Source organism: Ascaphus truei, chromosome 22, assembly GCF_040206685.1.
Source record: "Ascaphus truei isolate aAscTru1 chromosome 22, aAscTru1.hap1, whole genome shotgun sequence".
In the NCBI taxonomy this organism is placed as follows: Eukaryota; Metazoa; Chordata; class Amphibia; order Anura; family Ascaphidae; genus Ascaphus; species Ascaphus truei.
Genome location: NC_134504.1, coordinates 15,041,493 through 15,058,946, shown reverse-complemented (window position 1 = coordinate 15,058,946; position 17,454 = coordinate 15,041,493). Strand labels below are relative to the sequence as shown.

At 54.7% G+C, this 17,454-nt stretch overlaps 1 protein-coding gene across 1 annotated transcript in view; it reads left to right on the top strand.

Moving 5' to 3' along the window:
• NPLOC4 (NPL4 homolog, ubiquitin recognition factor) overlaps window positions 1-17,454 on the top strand; it is a 56,100-nt gene that overhangs the window by 20,743 nt on the left and 17,903 nt on the right. The window contains exons 8-11 of the mRNA XM_075580065.1: window positions 7,236-7,415; window positions 10,532-10,618; window positions 11,199-11,270; window positions 12,330-12,456. Of these exons, the coding sequence (XP_075436180.1) occupies window positions 7,236-7,415; window positions 10,532-10,618; window positions 11,199-11,270; window positions 12,330-12,456 (466 nt within the window). The remainder of the gene's footprint in view (window positions 1-7,235; window positions 7,416-10,531; window positions 10,619-11,198; window positions 11,271-12,329; window positions 12,457-17,454) is intronic.

Genomic DNA, 17,454 nt, shown 5'->3' with positions numbered 1-17,454 from the left:
GGGGAGAGGCGTAATCTCCCATATCTGGGGAGAGAGGCGTAATCTCCCATATCTGGGGAGAGAGGCGTAATCTCCCATATCTGGGGAGAGAGGCGTAATCTCCCATATCTGGGGAGAGAGGCGTAATCTCCCATATCTGGGGAGAGAGGCGTAATCTCCCATATCTGGGGAGAGAGGCGTAATCTCCCATATCTGGGGAGAGAGGCGTAATCTCCCATATCTGGGGAGAGAGGCGTAATCTCCCATATCTGGGGAGAGAGGCGTAATCTCCCATATCTGGGGAGAGAGGCGTAATCTCCCATATCTGGGGAGAGAGGCGTAATCTCCCATATCTGGGGAGAGAGGCGTAATCTCCCATATCTGGGGAGAGAGGCGTAATCTCCCATATCTGGGGAGAGAGGCGTAATCTCCCATATCTGGGGAGAGAGGCGTAATCTCCCATATCTGGGGAGAGAGGCGTAATCTCCCATATCTGGGGCGGAGAGGCGTAATCTCCCATATCTGGGGGGAGAGGCGTAATCTCCCATATCTGGGGAGAGAGGCGTAATCTCCCATATCTGGGGAGAGAGGCGTAATCTCCCATATCTGGGGAGAGGCGGGCGTAATCTCCCATATCTGGGGAGAGGCGTAATCTCCCATATCTGGGGGGGGGGGCGTAATCTCCCATATCTGGGGAGAGAGGCGTAATCTCCCATATCTGGGGAGAGAGGCGTAATCTCCCATATCTGGGGAGAGAGGCGTAATCTCCCATATCTGGGGAGAGAGGCGTAATCTCCCATACCTGGGGAGAGAGGCGTAATCTCCAATATCTGGGGGGAGAGGCGTAATCTCCCATATCTGGGGAGAGAGGCGTAATCTCCCATATCTGGGGAGAGAGGCGTAATCTCCCATATCTGGGGAGAGAGGCGTAATCTCCCATATCTGGGGAGAGAGGCGTAATCTCCCATATCTGGGGAGAGAGGCGTAATCTCCCATATCTGGGGAGAGAGGCGTAATCTCCCATATCTGGGGAGAGAGGCGTAATCTCCCATATCTGGGGAGAGAGGCGTAATCTCCCATATCTGGGGAGAGAGGCGTAATCTCCCATATCTGGGGAGAGAGGCGTAATCTCCCATATCTGGGGAGAGAGGCGTAATCTCCCATATCTGGGGAGAGAGGCGTAATCTCCCATATCTGGGGGGAGAGGCGTAATCTCCCATATCTGGGGGGAGAGGCGTAATCTCCCATATCTGGGGCGGAGAGGCGTAATCTCCCATATCTGGGGAGAGAGGCGTAATCTCCCATATCTGGGGGGAGAGGCGTAATCTCCCATATCTGGGGAGAGAGGCGTAATCTCCCATATCTGGGGAGAGAGGCGTAATCTCCCATATCTGGGGAGAGAGGCGTAATCTCCCATATCTGGGGAGAGAGGCGTAATCTCCCATATCTGGGGGGAGAGGCGTAATCTCCCATATCTGGGGAGAGAGGCGTAATCTCCCATATCTGGGGGGAGAGGCGTAATCTCCCATATCTGGGGAGAGAGGCGTAATCTCCCATATCTGGGGAGAGAGGCGTAATCTCCCATATCTGGGGAGAGAGGCGTAATCTCCCATATCTGGGGAGAGAGGCGTAATCTCCCATATCTGGGGAGAGAGGCGTAATCTCCCATATCTGGGGAGAGAGGCGTAATCTCCCATATCTGGGGAGAGAGGCGTAATCTCCCATATCTGGGGAGAGAGGCGTAATCTCCCATATCTGGGGAGAGAGGCGTAATCTCCCATATCTGGGGGGAGAGGCGTAATCTCCCATATCTGGGGGGAGAGGCGTAATCTCCCATATCTGGGGGGAGAGGCGTAATCTCCCATATCTGGGGAGAGAGGCGTAATCTCCCATATCTGGGGAGAGAGGCGTAATCTCCCATATCTGGGGAGAGAGGCGTAATCTCCCATATCTGGGGAGAGAGGCGTAATCTCCCATATCTGGGGAGAGAGGCGTAATCTCCCATATCTGGGGAGAGAGGCGTAATCTCCCATATCTGGGGAGAGAGGCGTAATCTCCCATATCTGGGGGGAGAGGCGTAATCTCCCATATCTGGGGAGAGAGGCGTAATCTCCCATATCTGGGGAGAGAGGCGTAATCTCCCATATCTGGGGAGAGAGGCGTAATCTCCCATATCTGGGGGGGGGGCGTAATCTCCCATATCTGGGGAGAGAGGCGTAATCTCCCATATCTGGGGAGAGAGGCGTAATCTCCCATATCTGGGCAGAGAGGCGTAATCTCCCATATCTGGGGAGAGAGGCGTAATCTCCCATATCTGGGGAGAGAGGCGTAATCTCCCATATCTGGGGAGAGAGGCGTAATCTCCCATATCTGGGGAGAGAGGCGTAATCTCCCATATCTGGGGAGAGAGGCGTAATCTCCCATATCTGGGGAGAGAGGCGTAATCTCCCATATCTGGGGCGGAGAGGCGTAATCTCCCATATCTGGGGGGAGAGGCGTAATCTCCCATATCTGGGGAGAGAGGCGTAATCTCCCATATCTGGGGAGAGAGGCGTAATCTCCCATATCTGGGGAGAGGCGGGCGTAATCTCCCATATCTGGGGAGAGGCGTAATCTCCCATATCTGGGGGGGGGGGCGTAATCTCCCATATCTGGGGAGAGAGGCGTAATCTCCCATATCTGGGGAGAGAGGCGTAATCTCCAATATCTGGGGGGAGAGGCGTAATCTCCCATATCTGGGGAGAGAGGCGTAATCTCCCATATCTGGGGAGAGAGGCGTAATCTCCCATATCTGGGGAGAGAGGCGTAATCTCCAATATCTGGGGGGAGAGGCGTAATCTCCCATATCTGGGGAGAGAGGCGTAATCTCCCATATCTGGGGAGAGAGGCGTAATCTCCCATATCTGGGGAGAGAGGCGTAATCTCCCATATCTGGGGAGAGAGGCGTAATCTCCCATATCTGGGGAGAGAGGCGTAATCTCCCATATCTGGGGAGAGAGGCGTAATCTCCCATATCTGGGGAGAGAGGCGTAATCTCCCATATCTGGGGAGAGAGGCGTAATCTCCCATATCTGGGGAGAGAGGCGTAATCTCCCATATCTGGGGAGAGAGGCGTAATCTCCCATATCTGGGGAGAGAGGCGTAATCTCCCATATCTGGGGCGGAGAGGCGTAATCTCCCATATCTGGGGAGAGAGGCGTAATCTCCCATATCTGGGGGGAGAGGCGTAATCTCCCATATCTGGGGGGAGAGGCGTAATCTCCCATATCTGGGGCGGAGAGGCGTAATCTCCCATATCTGGGGAGAGAGGCGTAATCTCCCATATCTGGGGGGAGAGGCGTAATCTCCCATATCTGGGGAGAGAGGCGTAATCTCCCATATCTGGGGAGAGAGGCGTAATCTCCCATATCTGGGGAGAGAGGCGTAATCTCCCATATCTGGGGAGAGAGGCGTAATCTCCCATATCTGGGGGGAGAGGCGTAATCTCCCATATCTGGGGCGGAGAGGCGTAATCTCCCATATCTGGGGAGAGAGGCGTAATCTCCCATATCTGGGGGGAGAGGCGTAATCTCCCATATCTGGGGAGAGAGGCGTAATCTCCCATATCTGGGGAGAGAGGCGTAATCTCCCATATCTGGGGAGAGAGGCGTAATCTCCCATATCTGGGGAGAGAGGCGTAATCTCCCATATCTGGGGGGAGAGGCGTAATCTCCCATATCTGGGGAGAGAGGCGTAATCTCCCATATCTGGGGGGAGAGGCGTAATCTCCCATATCTGGGGAGAGAGGCGTAATCTCCCATATCTGGGGAGAGAGGCGTAATCTCCCATATCTGGGGAGAGAGGCGTAATCTCCCATATCTGGGGAGAGAGGCGTAATCTCCCATATCTGGGGAGAGAGGCGTAATCTCCCATATCTGGGGAGAGAGGCGTAATCTCCCATATCTGGGGAGAGAGGCGTAATCTCCCATATCTGGGGAGAGAGGCGTAATCTCCCATATCTGGGGAGAGAGGCGTAATCTCCCATATCTGGGGAGAGAGGCGTAATCTCCCATATCTGGGGAGAGAGGCGTAATCTCCCATATCTGGGGAGAGAGGCGTAATCTCCCATATCTGGGGAGAGAGGCGTAATCTCCCATATCTGGGGAGAGAGGCGTAATCTCCCATATCTGGGGAGAGAGGCGTAATCTCCCATATCTGGGGGGAGAGGCGTAATCTCCCATATCTGGGGGGAGAGGCGTAATCTCCCATATCTGGGGGGAGAGGCGTAATCTCCCATATCTGGGGAGAGAGGCGTAATCTCCCATATCTGGGGAGAGAGGCGTAATCTCCCATATCTGGGGAGAGAGGCGTAATCTCCCATATCTGGGGAGAGAGGCGTAATCTCCCATATCTGGGGAGAGAGGCGTAATCTCCCATATCTGGGGAGAGAGGCGTAATCTCCCATATCTGGGGAGAGAGGCGTAATCTCCCATATCTGGGGAGAGAGGCGTAATCTCCCATATCTGGGGGGAGAGGCGTAATCTCCCATATCTGGGGAGAGAGGCGTAATCTCCCATATCTGGGGAGAGAGGCGTAATCTCCCATATCTGGGGAGAGAGGCGTAATCTCCCATATCTGGGGAGAGAGGCGTAATCTCCCATATCTGGGGAGAGAGGCGTAATCTCCCATATCTGGGGAGAGAGGCGTAATCTCCCATATCTGGGGAGAGAGGCGTAATCTCCCATATCTGGGGAGAGAGGCGTAATCTCCCATATCTGGGGAGAGAGGCGTAATCTCCCATATCTGGGGGGGGGCGTAATCTCCCATATCTGGGGAGAGAGGCGTAATCTCCCATATCTGGGGAGAGAGGCGTAATCTCCCATATCTGGGGAGAGAGGCGTAATCTCCCATATCTGGGGAGAGAGGCGTAATCTCCCATATCTGGGGAGAGAGGCGTAATCTCCCATATCTGGGGGGAGAGGCGTAATCTCCCATATCTGGGGGGAGAGGCGTAATCTCCCATATCTGGGGGGAGAGGCGTAATCTCCCATATCTGGGGAGAGAGGCGTAATCTCCCATATCTGGGGAGAGAGGCGTAATCTCCCATATCTGGGGAGAGAGGCGTAATCTCCCATATCTGGGGAGAGAGGCGTAATCTCCCATATCTGGGGGGAGAGGCGTAATCTCCCATATCTGGGGAGAGAGGCGTAATCTCCCATATCTGGGGAGAGAGGCGTAATCTCCCATATCTGGGGAGAGAGGCGTAATCTCCCATATCTGGGGAGAGAGGCGTAATCTCCCATATCTGGGGGGAGAGGCGTAATCTCGAATGTCCGCTGACCCCCTCACTGCTCTGCTGACCCTCACTGCTCTGCTGACCCTCCCCCCTTCACTGCTCTGCTGACCCTCCCCCCCTCACTGCTCTGCTGACCCTCCCCCCCTCACTGCTCTGCTGACCCTCCCCTCACTGCTCTGCTGACCCTCCCACCCCTCACTGCTCTGTTGACCCTCCCACCCCTCACTGCTCTGCTGACCCTCCCACCTCACTGCTCTGCTGACCCTCCCCCCTCACTGCTCTGCTGACCCTCCCCCCTCACTGCTCTGCTGACCCTCCCCCCTCACTGCTCTGCTGACCCTCCCCCCTCACTGCTCTGCTGACCCTCCCCGCCTCACTGCTCTGCTGACCCTCCCCGCCTCACTGCTCTGCTGACCCTCCCCGCCTCACTGCTCTGCTGACCCTCCCCGCCTCACTGCTCTGCTGACCCTCCCCGCCTCACTGCTCTGCTGACCCTCCCCGCCTCACTGCTCTGCTGACCCTCCCCGCCTCACTGCTCTGCTGACCCTCCCCGCCTCACTGCTCTGCTGACCCTCCCCGCCTCACTGCTCTGCTGACCCTCCCCCCCACTTCTCTGCTGACCCCTCCCCCCTGACCCCTCCCCCCTCACTGTTCTGCTGACCCCTCACCCCCACTGCTCTGCTGACCACCCCCCCCCCCACTGCTCTGCTGACCCTCCCCCCCTCACTGCTCTGCTGACCCCTCCCCCCTGACCCCTCCCCCCTGACCCCTCCCCCCTCACTGCTCTGCTGACCCCTCACTGCTCTGCTGACCCCTCCCCCCTCACTGCTCTGCTGACCCCTCCCCCCTCACTGCTCTGCTGACCCCTCCCCCTCACTGCTCTGCTGACCCCTCACTGCTCTGCTGACCCCTCCCCCCTCACTGCTCTGCTGACTCGTCCCCCCTCACTGCTCTGCTGACCCCTCCCCCTCACTGCTCTGCTGACTCGTCCCCCCTCACTGCTCTGCTGACCCCTCCCCCCTCACTGCTCTGCTGACCCCTCACTGCTCTGCTGACCCCTCCCCCCTCACTGCTCTGCTGACTCCTCCCCCCCTCACTGCTCTGCTGACCCCTCCCCCCTCACTGTTCTGCTGACCCCTCCCCCCTCACTGATCTGCTGACTCCTCCCCCCCTCACTGCTCTGCCCTCCCCCCTCACTTCTCTGCTGACCCCTCCCCCCTCACTGCTCTGCTGACCCCTCCCCCCTCACTGCTCTGCTGACCCCTCCCCCCTCACTGCTCTGCTGACCCCTCCCCCTCACTGCTCTGCTGACCCCTCCCCCCTCACTGCTCTGCTGACCCCTCCCCCCTCACTGCTCTGCTGACCCCTCCCCCCTCACTGCTCTGCTGACCCTCCCCCCCTCACTGCTCTGCTGACCCCTCCCCCTCACTGCTCTGCTGACCCCTCACTGCTCTGCTGACCCTCCTCCCTCACTGCTCTGCTGACCCCTCCCCCTCACTGCTCTGCTGACCCTCCCCCCTCACTGCTCTGCTGACCCCTCACTGCTCTGCTGACCCTCCCCCCCCCTCACTGCTCTGCTGACCCTCCCCCCCCCCTCACTGCTCTGCTGACCCTCCTCCCTCACTGCTCTGCTGACCCCTCCCCCTCACTGCTCTGCTGACCCCTCACTGCTCTGCTGACCCTCCCTCCCTCACTGCTCTGCTGACCCCTCCCCCTCACTGCTCTGCTGACCCTCCCCCCTCACTGCTCTGCTGACCCCTCACTGCTCTGCTGACCCTCCCCCCCCCTCACTGCTCTGCTGACCCTCCCCCCCCCCCCTCACTGCTCTGCTGACCCTCCTCCCTCACTGCTCTGCTGACCACCTGAAGCCTTGGTGCATGTATCTGTACGAATCAGATGGAAGTCACACTGATTAGGTTTGGCCGTAGGGTTTTCTGCATTGTGATGTCCAGATATCCGCTCTCTCTCTGACTGACCACAGAAATACAGACACGTGGACAACATCATGTTTGAGAACCACACCATCGCTGACCGCTTCCTGGACTTCTGGCGTAAGACCGGAAACCAGCGCATCGGCTACTTGTACGGCCGCTACACCGAGCACAAGGACATCCCCCTGGGCATCCGGGCGGAGGTGGCTGCCATCTACGAGCCCCCGCAGGTGAGGGGGCAAGTTACCTGGGGCAATAGCAGTTGTTGGTATTCCAAGGGGCAGATCTACTGACGGTGACCATTAAACCGTGGTCATCGTGGCCAGGGTGACCTTGGCTGATATGAGCGCTTATGTACACATCTGGGCACAAACTCCGGCATACGTTACTCTCTCCGGCACGCGTGACTCTCTCCGGCACGCGTTACTCTCTCCGGCACGCGTTACTCTCTCCGGCAAACGTGACTCTCTCCGGCAAACGTTACTCTCTCCGGCATACGTTACTCTCTCCGGCAAACGTGACTCCGGCAAACGTGACTCTCTCCGGCAAACGTGACTCTCTCCGGCAAACGTGACTCTCTCCGGCAAACGTGACTCTCTCCGGCAAACGTGACTCTCTCCGGCAAACGTGACTCTCTCCGGCAAACGTGACTCTCTCCGGCAAACGTGACTCTCTCCGGCAAACGTGACTCTCTCCGGCAAACGTGACTCTCTCCGGCAAACGTGACTCTCTCCGGCAAACGTGACTCTCTCCGGCATGCGTTACTCTCTCCGGCAAACGTTACTCTCTCCGGCATATGTGACTCTCTCCGGCAAACGTTACTCTCTCCGGCACACGTTACTCTCTCCGGCAAACGTGACTCCGGCAAACGTGACTCTCTCCGGCAAACGTGACTCTCTCCGGCAAACGTGACTCTCACCGGCAAACGTGACTCTCTCCGGCAAACGTGACTCTCTCCGGCACACGTGACTCTCTCCGGCACACGTGACTCTCTCCGGCACACGTGACTCTCTCCGGCACACGTGACTCTCTCCGGCAAACGTGACTCTCTCCGGCACACGTGACTCTCTCCGGCAAACGTGACTCTCTCCGGCATACGTGACTCTCTCCGGCATACGTGACTCTCTCCGGCATACGTGACTCTCTCCGGCATACGTGACTCTCTCCGGCAAACGTGACTCTCTCCGGCAAACGTGACTCTCTCCGGCAAACGTGACTCTCTCCGGCAAACGTGACTCTCTCCGGCAAACGTGACTCTCTCCGGCAAACGTGACTCTCTCCGGCAAACGTGACTCTCTCCGGCAAACGTGACTCTCACCGGCAAGCGTGACTCTCTCCGGCAAACGTGACTCTCTCCGGCAAGCGTGACTCTCTCCGGCACGCGTGACTCTCTCCGGCACGCGTGACTCTCTCCGGCACGCGTGACTCTCTCCGGCACGCGTGACTCTCTCCGGCACGCGTGACTCTCTCCGGCACGCGTGACTCTCTCCGGCACGCGTGACTCTCTCCGGCAAACGTGACTCTCTCCGGCAAACGTGACTCTCTCCGGCAAACGTGACTCTCTCCGGCAAACGTGACTCTCTCCGGCAAACGTGACTCTCACCGGCAAGCGTGACTCTCTCCGGCAAGCGTGACTCTCTCCGGCAAGCGTGACTCTCTCCGGCAAACGTGACTCTCTCCGGCACGCGTGACTCTCTCCGGCACGCGTGACTCTCTCCGTCCTCTCTTACTCTCTCCGTCCTCTCTTACTCTCTCCGTCCTCTCTTACTCTCTCCGTCCTCTCTTACTCTCTCCGTCCTCTCTTACTCTCTCCGTCCTCTCTTACTCTCTCTCCGTCCTCTCTCACTCTCTCTCCGTCCTCTCTTACTCACTCTCTCTCCGTCCTCTCTTACTCACTCTCTCTCCGTCCTCTCTTACTCACTCTCTCTCCGTCCTCTCTTACTCACTCTCTCTCCGTCCTCTCTTACTCACTCTCTCTCCGTCCTCTCTTACTCACTCTCTCTCCGTCCTCTCTTACTCACTCTCTCTCCGTCCTCTCTTACTCACTCTCTCTCCGTCCTCTCTTACTCACTCTCTCTCCGTACTCTCTTACTCACTCTCTCTCCGTCCTCTCTTACTCACTCTCTCTCCGTCCTCTCTTACTCACTCTCTCTCCGTCCTCTCTTACTCACTCTCTCTCCGTCCTCTCTTACTCACTCTCTCTCCGTCCTCTCTTACTCACTCTCTCCGTCCTCTCTTACTCACTCTCTCTCCGTCCTCTCTTACTCACTCTCTCTCCGTCCTCTCTTACTCACTCTCTCTCCGTCCTCTCTTACTCACTCTCTCTCCGTCCTCTCTCACTCTCTCTCTCTCCGTCCTCTCTCACTCTCTCTCTCCGTCCTCTCTCACTCTCTCTCTCTCCGTCCTCTCTCACTCTCTCTCTCCGTCCTCTCTCACTCTCTCTCTCCGTCCTCTCTCACTCTCTCTCTCCGTCCTCTCTCACTCTCTCTCTCCGTCCTCTCTCACTCTCTCTCTCCGTCCTCTCTCACTCTCTCTCTCCGTCCTCTCTCACTCTCTCTCTCTCCGTCCTCTCTCACTCTCTCTCTCTCCGTCCTCTCTCACTCTCTCTCTCTCCGTCCTCTCTCACTCTCTCTCTCTCCGTCCTCTCTCACTCTCTCTCTCCGTCCTCTCTCACTCTCTCTCTCTCCGTCCTCTCTTACTCACTCTCTCTCCGTCCTCTCTCACTCTCTCTCTCTCCGTCCTCTCTCACTCTCTCTCTCCGTCCTCTCTCACTCTCTCTCTCTCCGTCCTCTCTCACTCTCTCTCTCCGTCCTCTCTCACTCTCTCTCTCCGTCCTCTCTCACTCTCTCTCTCCGTCCTCTCTCACTCTCTCTCTCCGTCCTCTCTCACTCTCTCTCTCCGTCCTCTCTCACTCTCTCTCTCCGTCCTCTCTCACTCTCTCTCTCTCCGTCCTCTCTCACTCTCTCTCTCTCCGTCCTCTCTCACTCTCTCTCTCTCCGTCCTCTCTCACTCTCTCTCTCTCCGTCCTCTCTCACTCTCTCTCTCCGTCCTCTCTCACTCTCTCTCTCTCCGTCCTCTCTCACTCTCTCTCTCTCCGTCCTCTCTCACTCTCTCTCTCCGTCCTCTCTCACTCTCTCTCTCCGTCCTCTCTCACTCTCTCTCTCCGTCCTCTCTCACTCTCTCTCTCCGTCCTCTCTCACTCTCTCTCTCCGTCCTCTCTCACTCTCTCTCTCCGTCCTCTCTCACTCTCTCTCTCCGTCCTCTCTCACTCTCTCTCTCCGTCCTCTCTCACTCTCTCTCTCCGTCCTCTCTCACTCTCTCTCTCCGTCCTCTCTCACTCTCTCAGATCGGGACACAGAACAGCCTGGAGCTGCTCGATGACCCAAAGGCTGTAACGGTGGATGAGATCGCAGCCAAGCTTGGCCTGAGAAAGGCACGTGGCAATCCTGGGAGGAGGGTTGATATTATTTGTGTGCCACCCTTGTAATTTTGGAAATAGGACTACCTGTAGGGTTTGTCTAGGTACCTGCTGCAAGAGGGAGAAGGAGCCTCTGGGGGCGTACCGCGCGGCACAATAAATATTTAAAGAGCTGCTGCTAACCGCTCTGCGTACATGGGGTTAACAAGCACAGGGGGACAGGCATTCCTCTGGATTCAGGACTCTTAAGAGAAGACATGTCCAGGGGTTCTCCGGTCCTCAAGGCCCCCTCAACAGGTCAGGTTTTCGGTGTTTCCCAGCTTCAGCACAGGTGACTCAATCAGGGACTCAAACTTCGACTTAAGCACAAGTCTTTGACTGAGGCACTGATTGAGCCACCTGTGCTGAAGCAGAGACTGATTGAGCCACCTGTGTTGAAGCTGGGATATCCTCAAAACCTGACCTGTTGAGTGGTCTTGAGGACGGAGTTGAGCCCCCCTGCATTGGTCTGATGACCTCTAGCTTTGCTGCATTATGTTGACGACTCCTATAACACGAAATCAAGGTACCAATCTTCCCTTTGATCTCTATGAAGGTCGGCTGGATATTTACTGATCTGGTCTCAGAAGACACAAGGAAAGGCACGGTCAGGTACAGCAGGAACAAGGTAAAAGACCCTTCCTCGCTGTGATACTCTCATTGCAGGTTTCTCCATCGCGGTGCCGTCAGCAAACGTTTCTCTCTCCTCCCTGCTGTGTGTGTCTCACACTCTCCTCCCTGCTGTGTGTGTCTCACACTCTCCTCCCTGCTGTGTGTGTCTCACACTCTCCTCCCTGCTGTGCGTGTCTCACACTCTCCTCCCTGCTGTGTGTGTCTCACACTCTCCTCTCTGCTGTGTCTCTCACACTCTCTCCTCCCTGCTGTGTGTGTCTCACACACTCCTCTCTGCTGTGTGTGTCTCACACTCTCCTCTCTGCTGTGTGTCTCACACTCTCCTCTCTGCTGTGTGTGTCTCACACTCTCCTCCCTGCTGTGTGTCTCACACTCTTCTCCCTGCTGTGCGTCTCTCATACTCTCTCCTCCCTGCTGTGCGTCTCTCATACTCTCTCCTCCCTGCTGTGCGTCTCTCATACTCTCTCCTCCCTACTGTGCGTCTCTCATACTCTCTCCTCCCTGCTGTGCGTCTCTCATACTCTCTCCTCCCTGCTGTGCGTCTCTCATACTCTCTCCTCCCTGCTGTGCATCTCTCATACTCTCTCCTCCCTGCTGTGCGTCTCTCATACTCTCTCCTCCCTGCTGTGCATCTCTCATACGCTCTCCTCCCTGCTGTGCGTCTCTCATACGCTCTCCTCCCTGCTGTGCGTCTCTCATACGCTCTCCTCCCTGCTGTGCGTCTCTCATACGCTCTCCTCCCTGCTGTGCGTCTCTCATACGCTCTCCTCCCTGCTGTGCGTCTCTCATACGCTCTCTCCTCCCTGCTGTGCGTCTCTCATACGCTCTCTCCTCCCTGCTGTGCGTCTCTCATACGCTCTCTCCTCCCTGCTGTGCGTCTCTCATACGCTCTCTCCTCCCTGCTGTGCGTCTCTCATACGCTCTCTCCTCCCTGCTGTGCATCTCTCATACGCTCTCTCCTCCCTGCTGTGCGTGTGTCTCACACTCTCCTCCCTTATGTGCGCCTCTCTCACGCTCTCTCCTCCCTGCTGTGCGTCTCTCTCACTCTCTCTAGGATGCGTATTTCCTGAGCTCCGAGGAGTGTATCACAGCCGGCAACTTCCAGAACAAGAACCCAAACCTGTGCCGCCTGTCACCAGACGGACAGTTTGGATCCAAGTACGTGACAGTGGTGGCCACAGGTACGTGTATCTCGGGGACTTGTACGTATTGCGTCCTGTGCTGATAATCCCGAGTGTCGTTATAACCCCGAGTTCCCGCACCTCACTCGGGTTCAATCACTGACAGGACTGAGCTGTTATTGGCTCGATTTTCACTGACTGTCGTGTAGTGGGGGTTTGACCCTAGTGCAGCCGGGGGCAATACAGGTACAGAATGATTACAGTCTGCGTTTGCAGTGCAGCAGGGGGTAATACAGGTACAGAATGATTACTGTCTGCGTTTGCAGTGCAGCCGGGGTAATACAGGTACAGAATGATTACAGTCTGCGTTTGCTGTGCAGCCGGGGGTAATACAGGTACAGAATGATTACAGTCTGCGTTTGCAGTGCAGCAGGGGGTAATACAGGTACAGAATGATTACTGTCTGCGTTTGCAGTGCAGCCGGGGGTAATACAGGTACAGAATGATTACAGTCTGCGTTTGCAGTGCAGCCGGGGGTAATACAGGTACAGAATGATTACAGTCTGCGTTTGCAGTGCAGCAGGGGGTAATACAGGTACAGAATGATTACTGTCTGCGTTTGCAGTGCAGCAGGGGTAATACAGGTACAGAATGATTACAGTCTGCGTTTGCTGTGCAGCCGGGGGTAATACAGGTACAGAATGATTACAGTCTGCGTTTGCAGTGCAGCAGGGGGTAATACAGGTACAGAATTATTACAGACTGCGTTTGCTGTGCAGCCGGGGGTAATACAGGTACAGAATGATTACAGTCTGCGTTTGCAGCGCAGCAGGGGGTAATACAGGTACAGAATGATTACAGTCTGCGTTTGCAGTGCAGCCGGGGGTAATACAGGTACAGAATGATTACAGTCTGCGTTTGCAGTGCAGCAGGGGGTAATACAGGTACAGAATGATTACAGTCTGCGTTTGCAGTGCAGCAGGCGGTAATACAGGTACAGAATGATTACAGTCTGCGTTTGCAGTGCAGCCGGGGGTAATACAGGTACAGAATGATTACAGTCTGCGTTTGCAGTGCAGCAGGGGGTATACAGGTACAGAATGATTACAGTCTGCGTTTGCAGTGCAGCAGGGGGTAATACAGGTACAGAATGATTACAGTCTGCGTTTGCAGTGCAGCAGGGGGTAATACAGGTACAGAATGATTACAGTCTGCGTTTGCAGTGCAGCAGAGGGTAATACAGGTACAGAATGATTACAGTCTGCGTTTGCAGTGCAGCCGGGGGTAATACAGGTACAGAATGATTACAGTCTGCGTTTGCAGTGCAGCAGGGGGTAATACAGGTACAGAATGATTACAGTCTGCGTTTGCAGTGCAGCCGGGGGTAATACAGGTACAGAATGATTACAGTCTGCGTTTGCAGTGCAGCAGGGGGTATACAGGTACAGAATGATTACAGTCTGCGTTTGCAGTGCAGCAGGGGGTAATACAGGTACAGAATGATTACAGTCTGCGTTTGCAGTGCAGCAGGGGGTAATACAGGTACAGAATGATTACAGTCTGCGTTTGCAGTGCAGCCGGGGGTAATACAGGTACAGAATGATTACAGTCTGCGTTTGCAGTGCAGCCGGGGGTAATACAGGTACAGAATGATTACAGTCTGCGTTTGCAGTGCAGCAGGGGGTAATAAGGGTACAGAATGATTACAGTCTGCGTTTGCAGTGCAGCAGGGGGTAATACAGGTACAGAATGATTACAGTCTGCGTTTGCAGTGCAGCAGGGGGTAATACAGGTACAGAATGATTGCAGTCTGCGTTTGCAGTGCAGCAGGGGGTAATACAGGTACAGAATGATTGCAGTCTGCGTTTGCAGTGCAGCCGGGGGTAATACAGGTACAGAATGATTACAGTCTGCGTTTGCAGTGCAGCAGGGGGTAATACAGGTACAGAATGATTACAGTCTGCGTTTGCAGTGCAGCCGGGGGTAATACAGGTACAGAATGATTGCAGTCTGCGTTTGCAGTGCAGCAGGGGGTAATACAGGTACAGAATGATTGCAGTCTGCGTTTGCAGTGCAGCAGGGGGTATACAGGTACAGAATGATTACAGTCTGCGTTTGCAGTGCAGCAGGGGTAATACAGGTACAGAATGATTACAGTCTGCGTTTGCAGTGCAGCAGGGGTTAATACAGGTACAGAATGATTACTGTCTGCGTTTGCAGTGCAGCCGGGGGTAATACAGGTACAGAATGATTACAGTCTGCGTTTGCAGTGCAGCAGGGGTAATACAGGTACAGAATGATTACAGTCTGCGTTTGCAGTGCAGCAGGGGGTAATACAGGTACAGAATGATTACAGTCTGCGTTTGCAGTGCAGCCGGGGGTAATACAGGTACAGAATGATTACAGTCTGCGTTTGCAGTGCAGCAGGGGGTAATACAGGTACAGAATGATTACAGTCTGCGTTTGCAGTGCAGCCGGGGGTAATACAGGTACAGAATGATTACAGTCTGCGTTTGCAGTGCAGCAGGGGGTAATACAGGTACAGAATGATTACAGTCTGCGTTTGCAGTGCAGCAGAGGGTAATACAGGTACAGAATGATTACAGTCTGCGTTTGCAGTGCAGCAGGGGGTAATACAGGTACAGAATGATTACAGTCTGCGTTTGCAGTGCAGCAGGGGGTATACAGGTACAGAATGATTACAGTCTGCGTTTGCAGTGCAGCAGAGGGTAATACAGGTACAGAATGATTACAGTCTGCGTTTGCAGTGCAGCAGGGGTAATACAGGTACAGAATGATTACAGTCTGCGTTTGCAGTGCAGCCAGGGGTAATACAGGTACAGAATGATTACAGTCTGCGTTTGCAGTGCAGCCGGGGGTATACAGGTACAGAATGATTACAGTCTGCGTTTGCAGTGCAGCAGGGGGTAATACAGGTACAGAATGATTACAGTCTGCGTTTGCAGTGCAGCCGGGGGTAATACAGGTACAGAATGATTACAGTCTGCGTTTGCAGTGCAGCAGGGGGTAATACAGGTACAGAATGATTACAGTCTGCGTTTGCAGTGCAGCCGGGGGTAATACAGGTACAGAATGATTACAGTCTGCGTTTGCAGTGCAGCAGGGGGTAATACAGGTACAGAATGATTACAGTCTGCGTTTGCAGTGCAGCAGGAGGTAATACAGGTACAGAATGATTACAGTCTGCGTTTGCAGTGCAGCAGGGGTAATACAGGTACAGAATGATTACAGTCTGCGTTTGCAGTGCAGCCGGGGGTAATACAGGTACAGAATGATTACAGTCTGCGTTTGCAGTGCAGCCGGGGTTATACAGGTACAGAATGATTACAGTCTGCGTTTGCAGTGCAGCCGGGGGTAATACAGGTACAGAATGATTACAGTCTGCGTTTGCAGTGCAGCCGGGGGTAATACAGGTACAGAATGATTACAGTCTGCGTTTGCAGTGCAGCCGGGGGTAATACAGGTACAGAATGATTACAGTCTGCGTTTGCAGTGCAGCAGAGGGTAATACAGGTACAGAATGATTACAGTCTGCGTTTGCTGTGCAGCCGGGGGTAATACAGGTACAGAATGATTACAGTCTGCGTTTGCTGTGCAGCCGGGGGTAATACAGGTACAGAATGATTACAGTCTGCGTTTGCAGTGCAGCCGGGGGTAATACAGGTACAGAATGATTACAGTCTGCGTTTGCAGTGCAGCAGGGGGTATACAGGTACAGAATGATTACAGTCTGCGTTTGCAGTGCAGCAGGGGGTAATACAGGTACAGAATGATTACAGTCTGCGTTTGCAGTGCAGCAGGGGGTAATACAGGTACAGAATGATTACAGTCTGCGTTTGCAGTGCAGCCGGGGGTAATACAGGTACAGAATGATTACAGTCTGCGTTTGCAGTGCAGCCGGGGGTAATACAGGTACAGAATGATTACAGTCTGCGTTTGCAGTGCAGCAGGGGGTAATAAGGGTACAGAATGATTACAGTCTGCGTTTGCAGTGCAGCAGGGGGTAATACAGGTACAGAATGATTACAGTCTGCGTTTGCAGTGCAGCAGGGGGTAATACAGGTACAGAATGATTGCAGTCTGCGTTTGCAGTGCAGCAGGGGGTAATACAGGTACAGAATGATTGCAGTCTGCGTTTGCAGTGCAGCCGGGGGTAATACAGGTACAGAATGATTACAGTCTGCGTTTGCAGTGCAGCAGGGGGTAATACAGGTACAGAATGATTACAGTCTGCGTTTGCAGTGCAGCCGGGGGTAATACAGGTACAGAATGATTGCAGTCTGCGTTTGCAGTGCAGCAGGGGGTAATACAGGTACAGAATGATTGCAGTCTGCGTTTGCAGTGCAGCAGGGGGTATACAGGTACAGAATGATTACAGTCTGCGTTTGCAGTGCAGCAGGGGTAATACAGGTACAGAATGATTACAGTCTGCGTTTGCAGTGCAGCAGGGGTTAATACAGGTACAGAATGATTACTGTCTGCGTTTGCAGTGCAGCCGGGGGTAATACAGGTACAGAATGATTACAGTCTGCGTTTGCAGTGCAGCAGGGGTAATACAGGTACAGAATGATTACAGTCTGCGTTTGCAGTGCAGCAGGGGGTAATACAGGTACAGAATGATTACAGTCTGCGTTTGCAGTGCAGCCGGGGGTAATACAGGTACAGAATGATTACAGTCTGCGTTTGCAGTGCAGCAGGGGGTAATACAGGTACAGAATGATTACAGTCTGCGTTTGCAGTGCAGCCGGGGGTAATACAGGTACAGAATGATTACAGTCTGCGTTTGCAGTGCAGCAGGGGGTAATACAGGTACAGAATGATTACAGTCTGCGTTTGCAGTGCAGCAGAGGGTAATACAGGTACAGAATGATTACAGTCTGCGTTTGCAGTGCAGCAGGGGGTAATACAGGTACAGAATGATTACAGTCTGCGTTTGCAGTGCAGCAGGGGGTATACAGGTACAGAATGATTACAGTCTGCGTTTGCAGTGCAGCAGAGGGTAATACAGGTACAGAATGATTACAGTCTGCGTTTGCA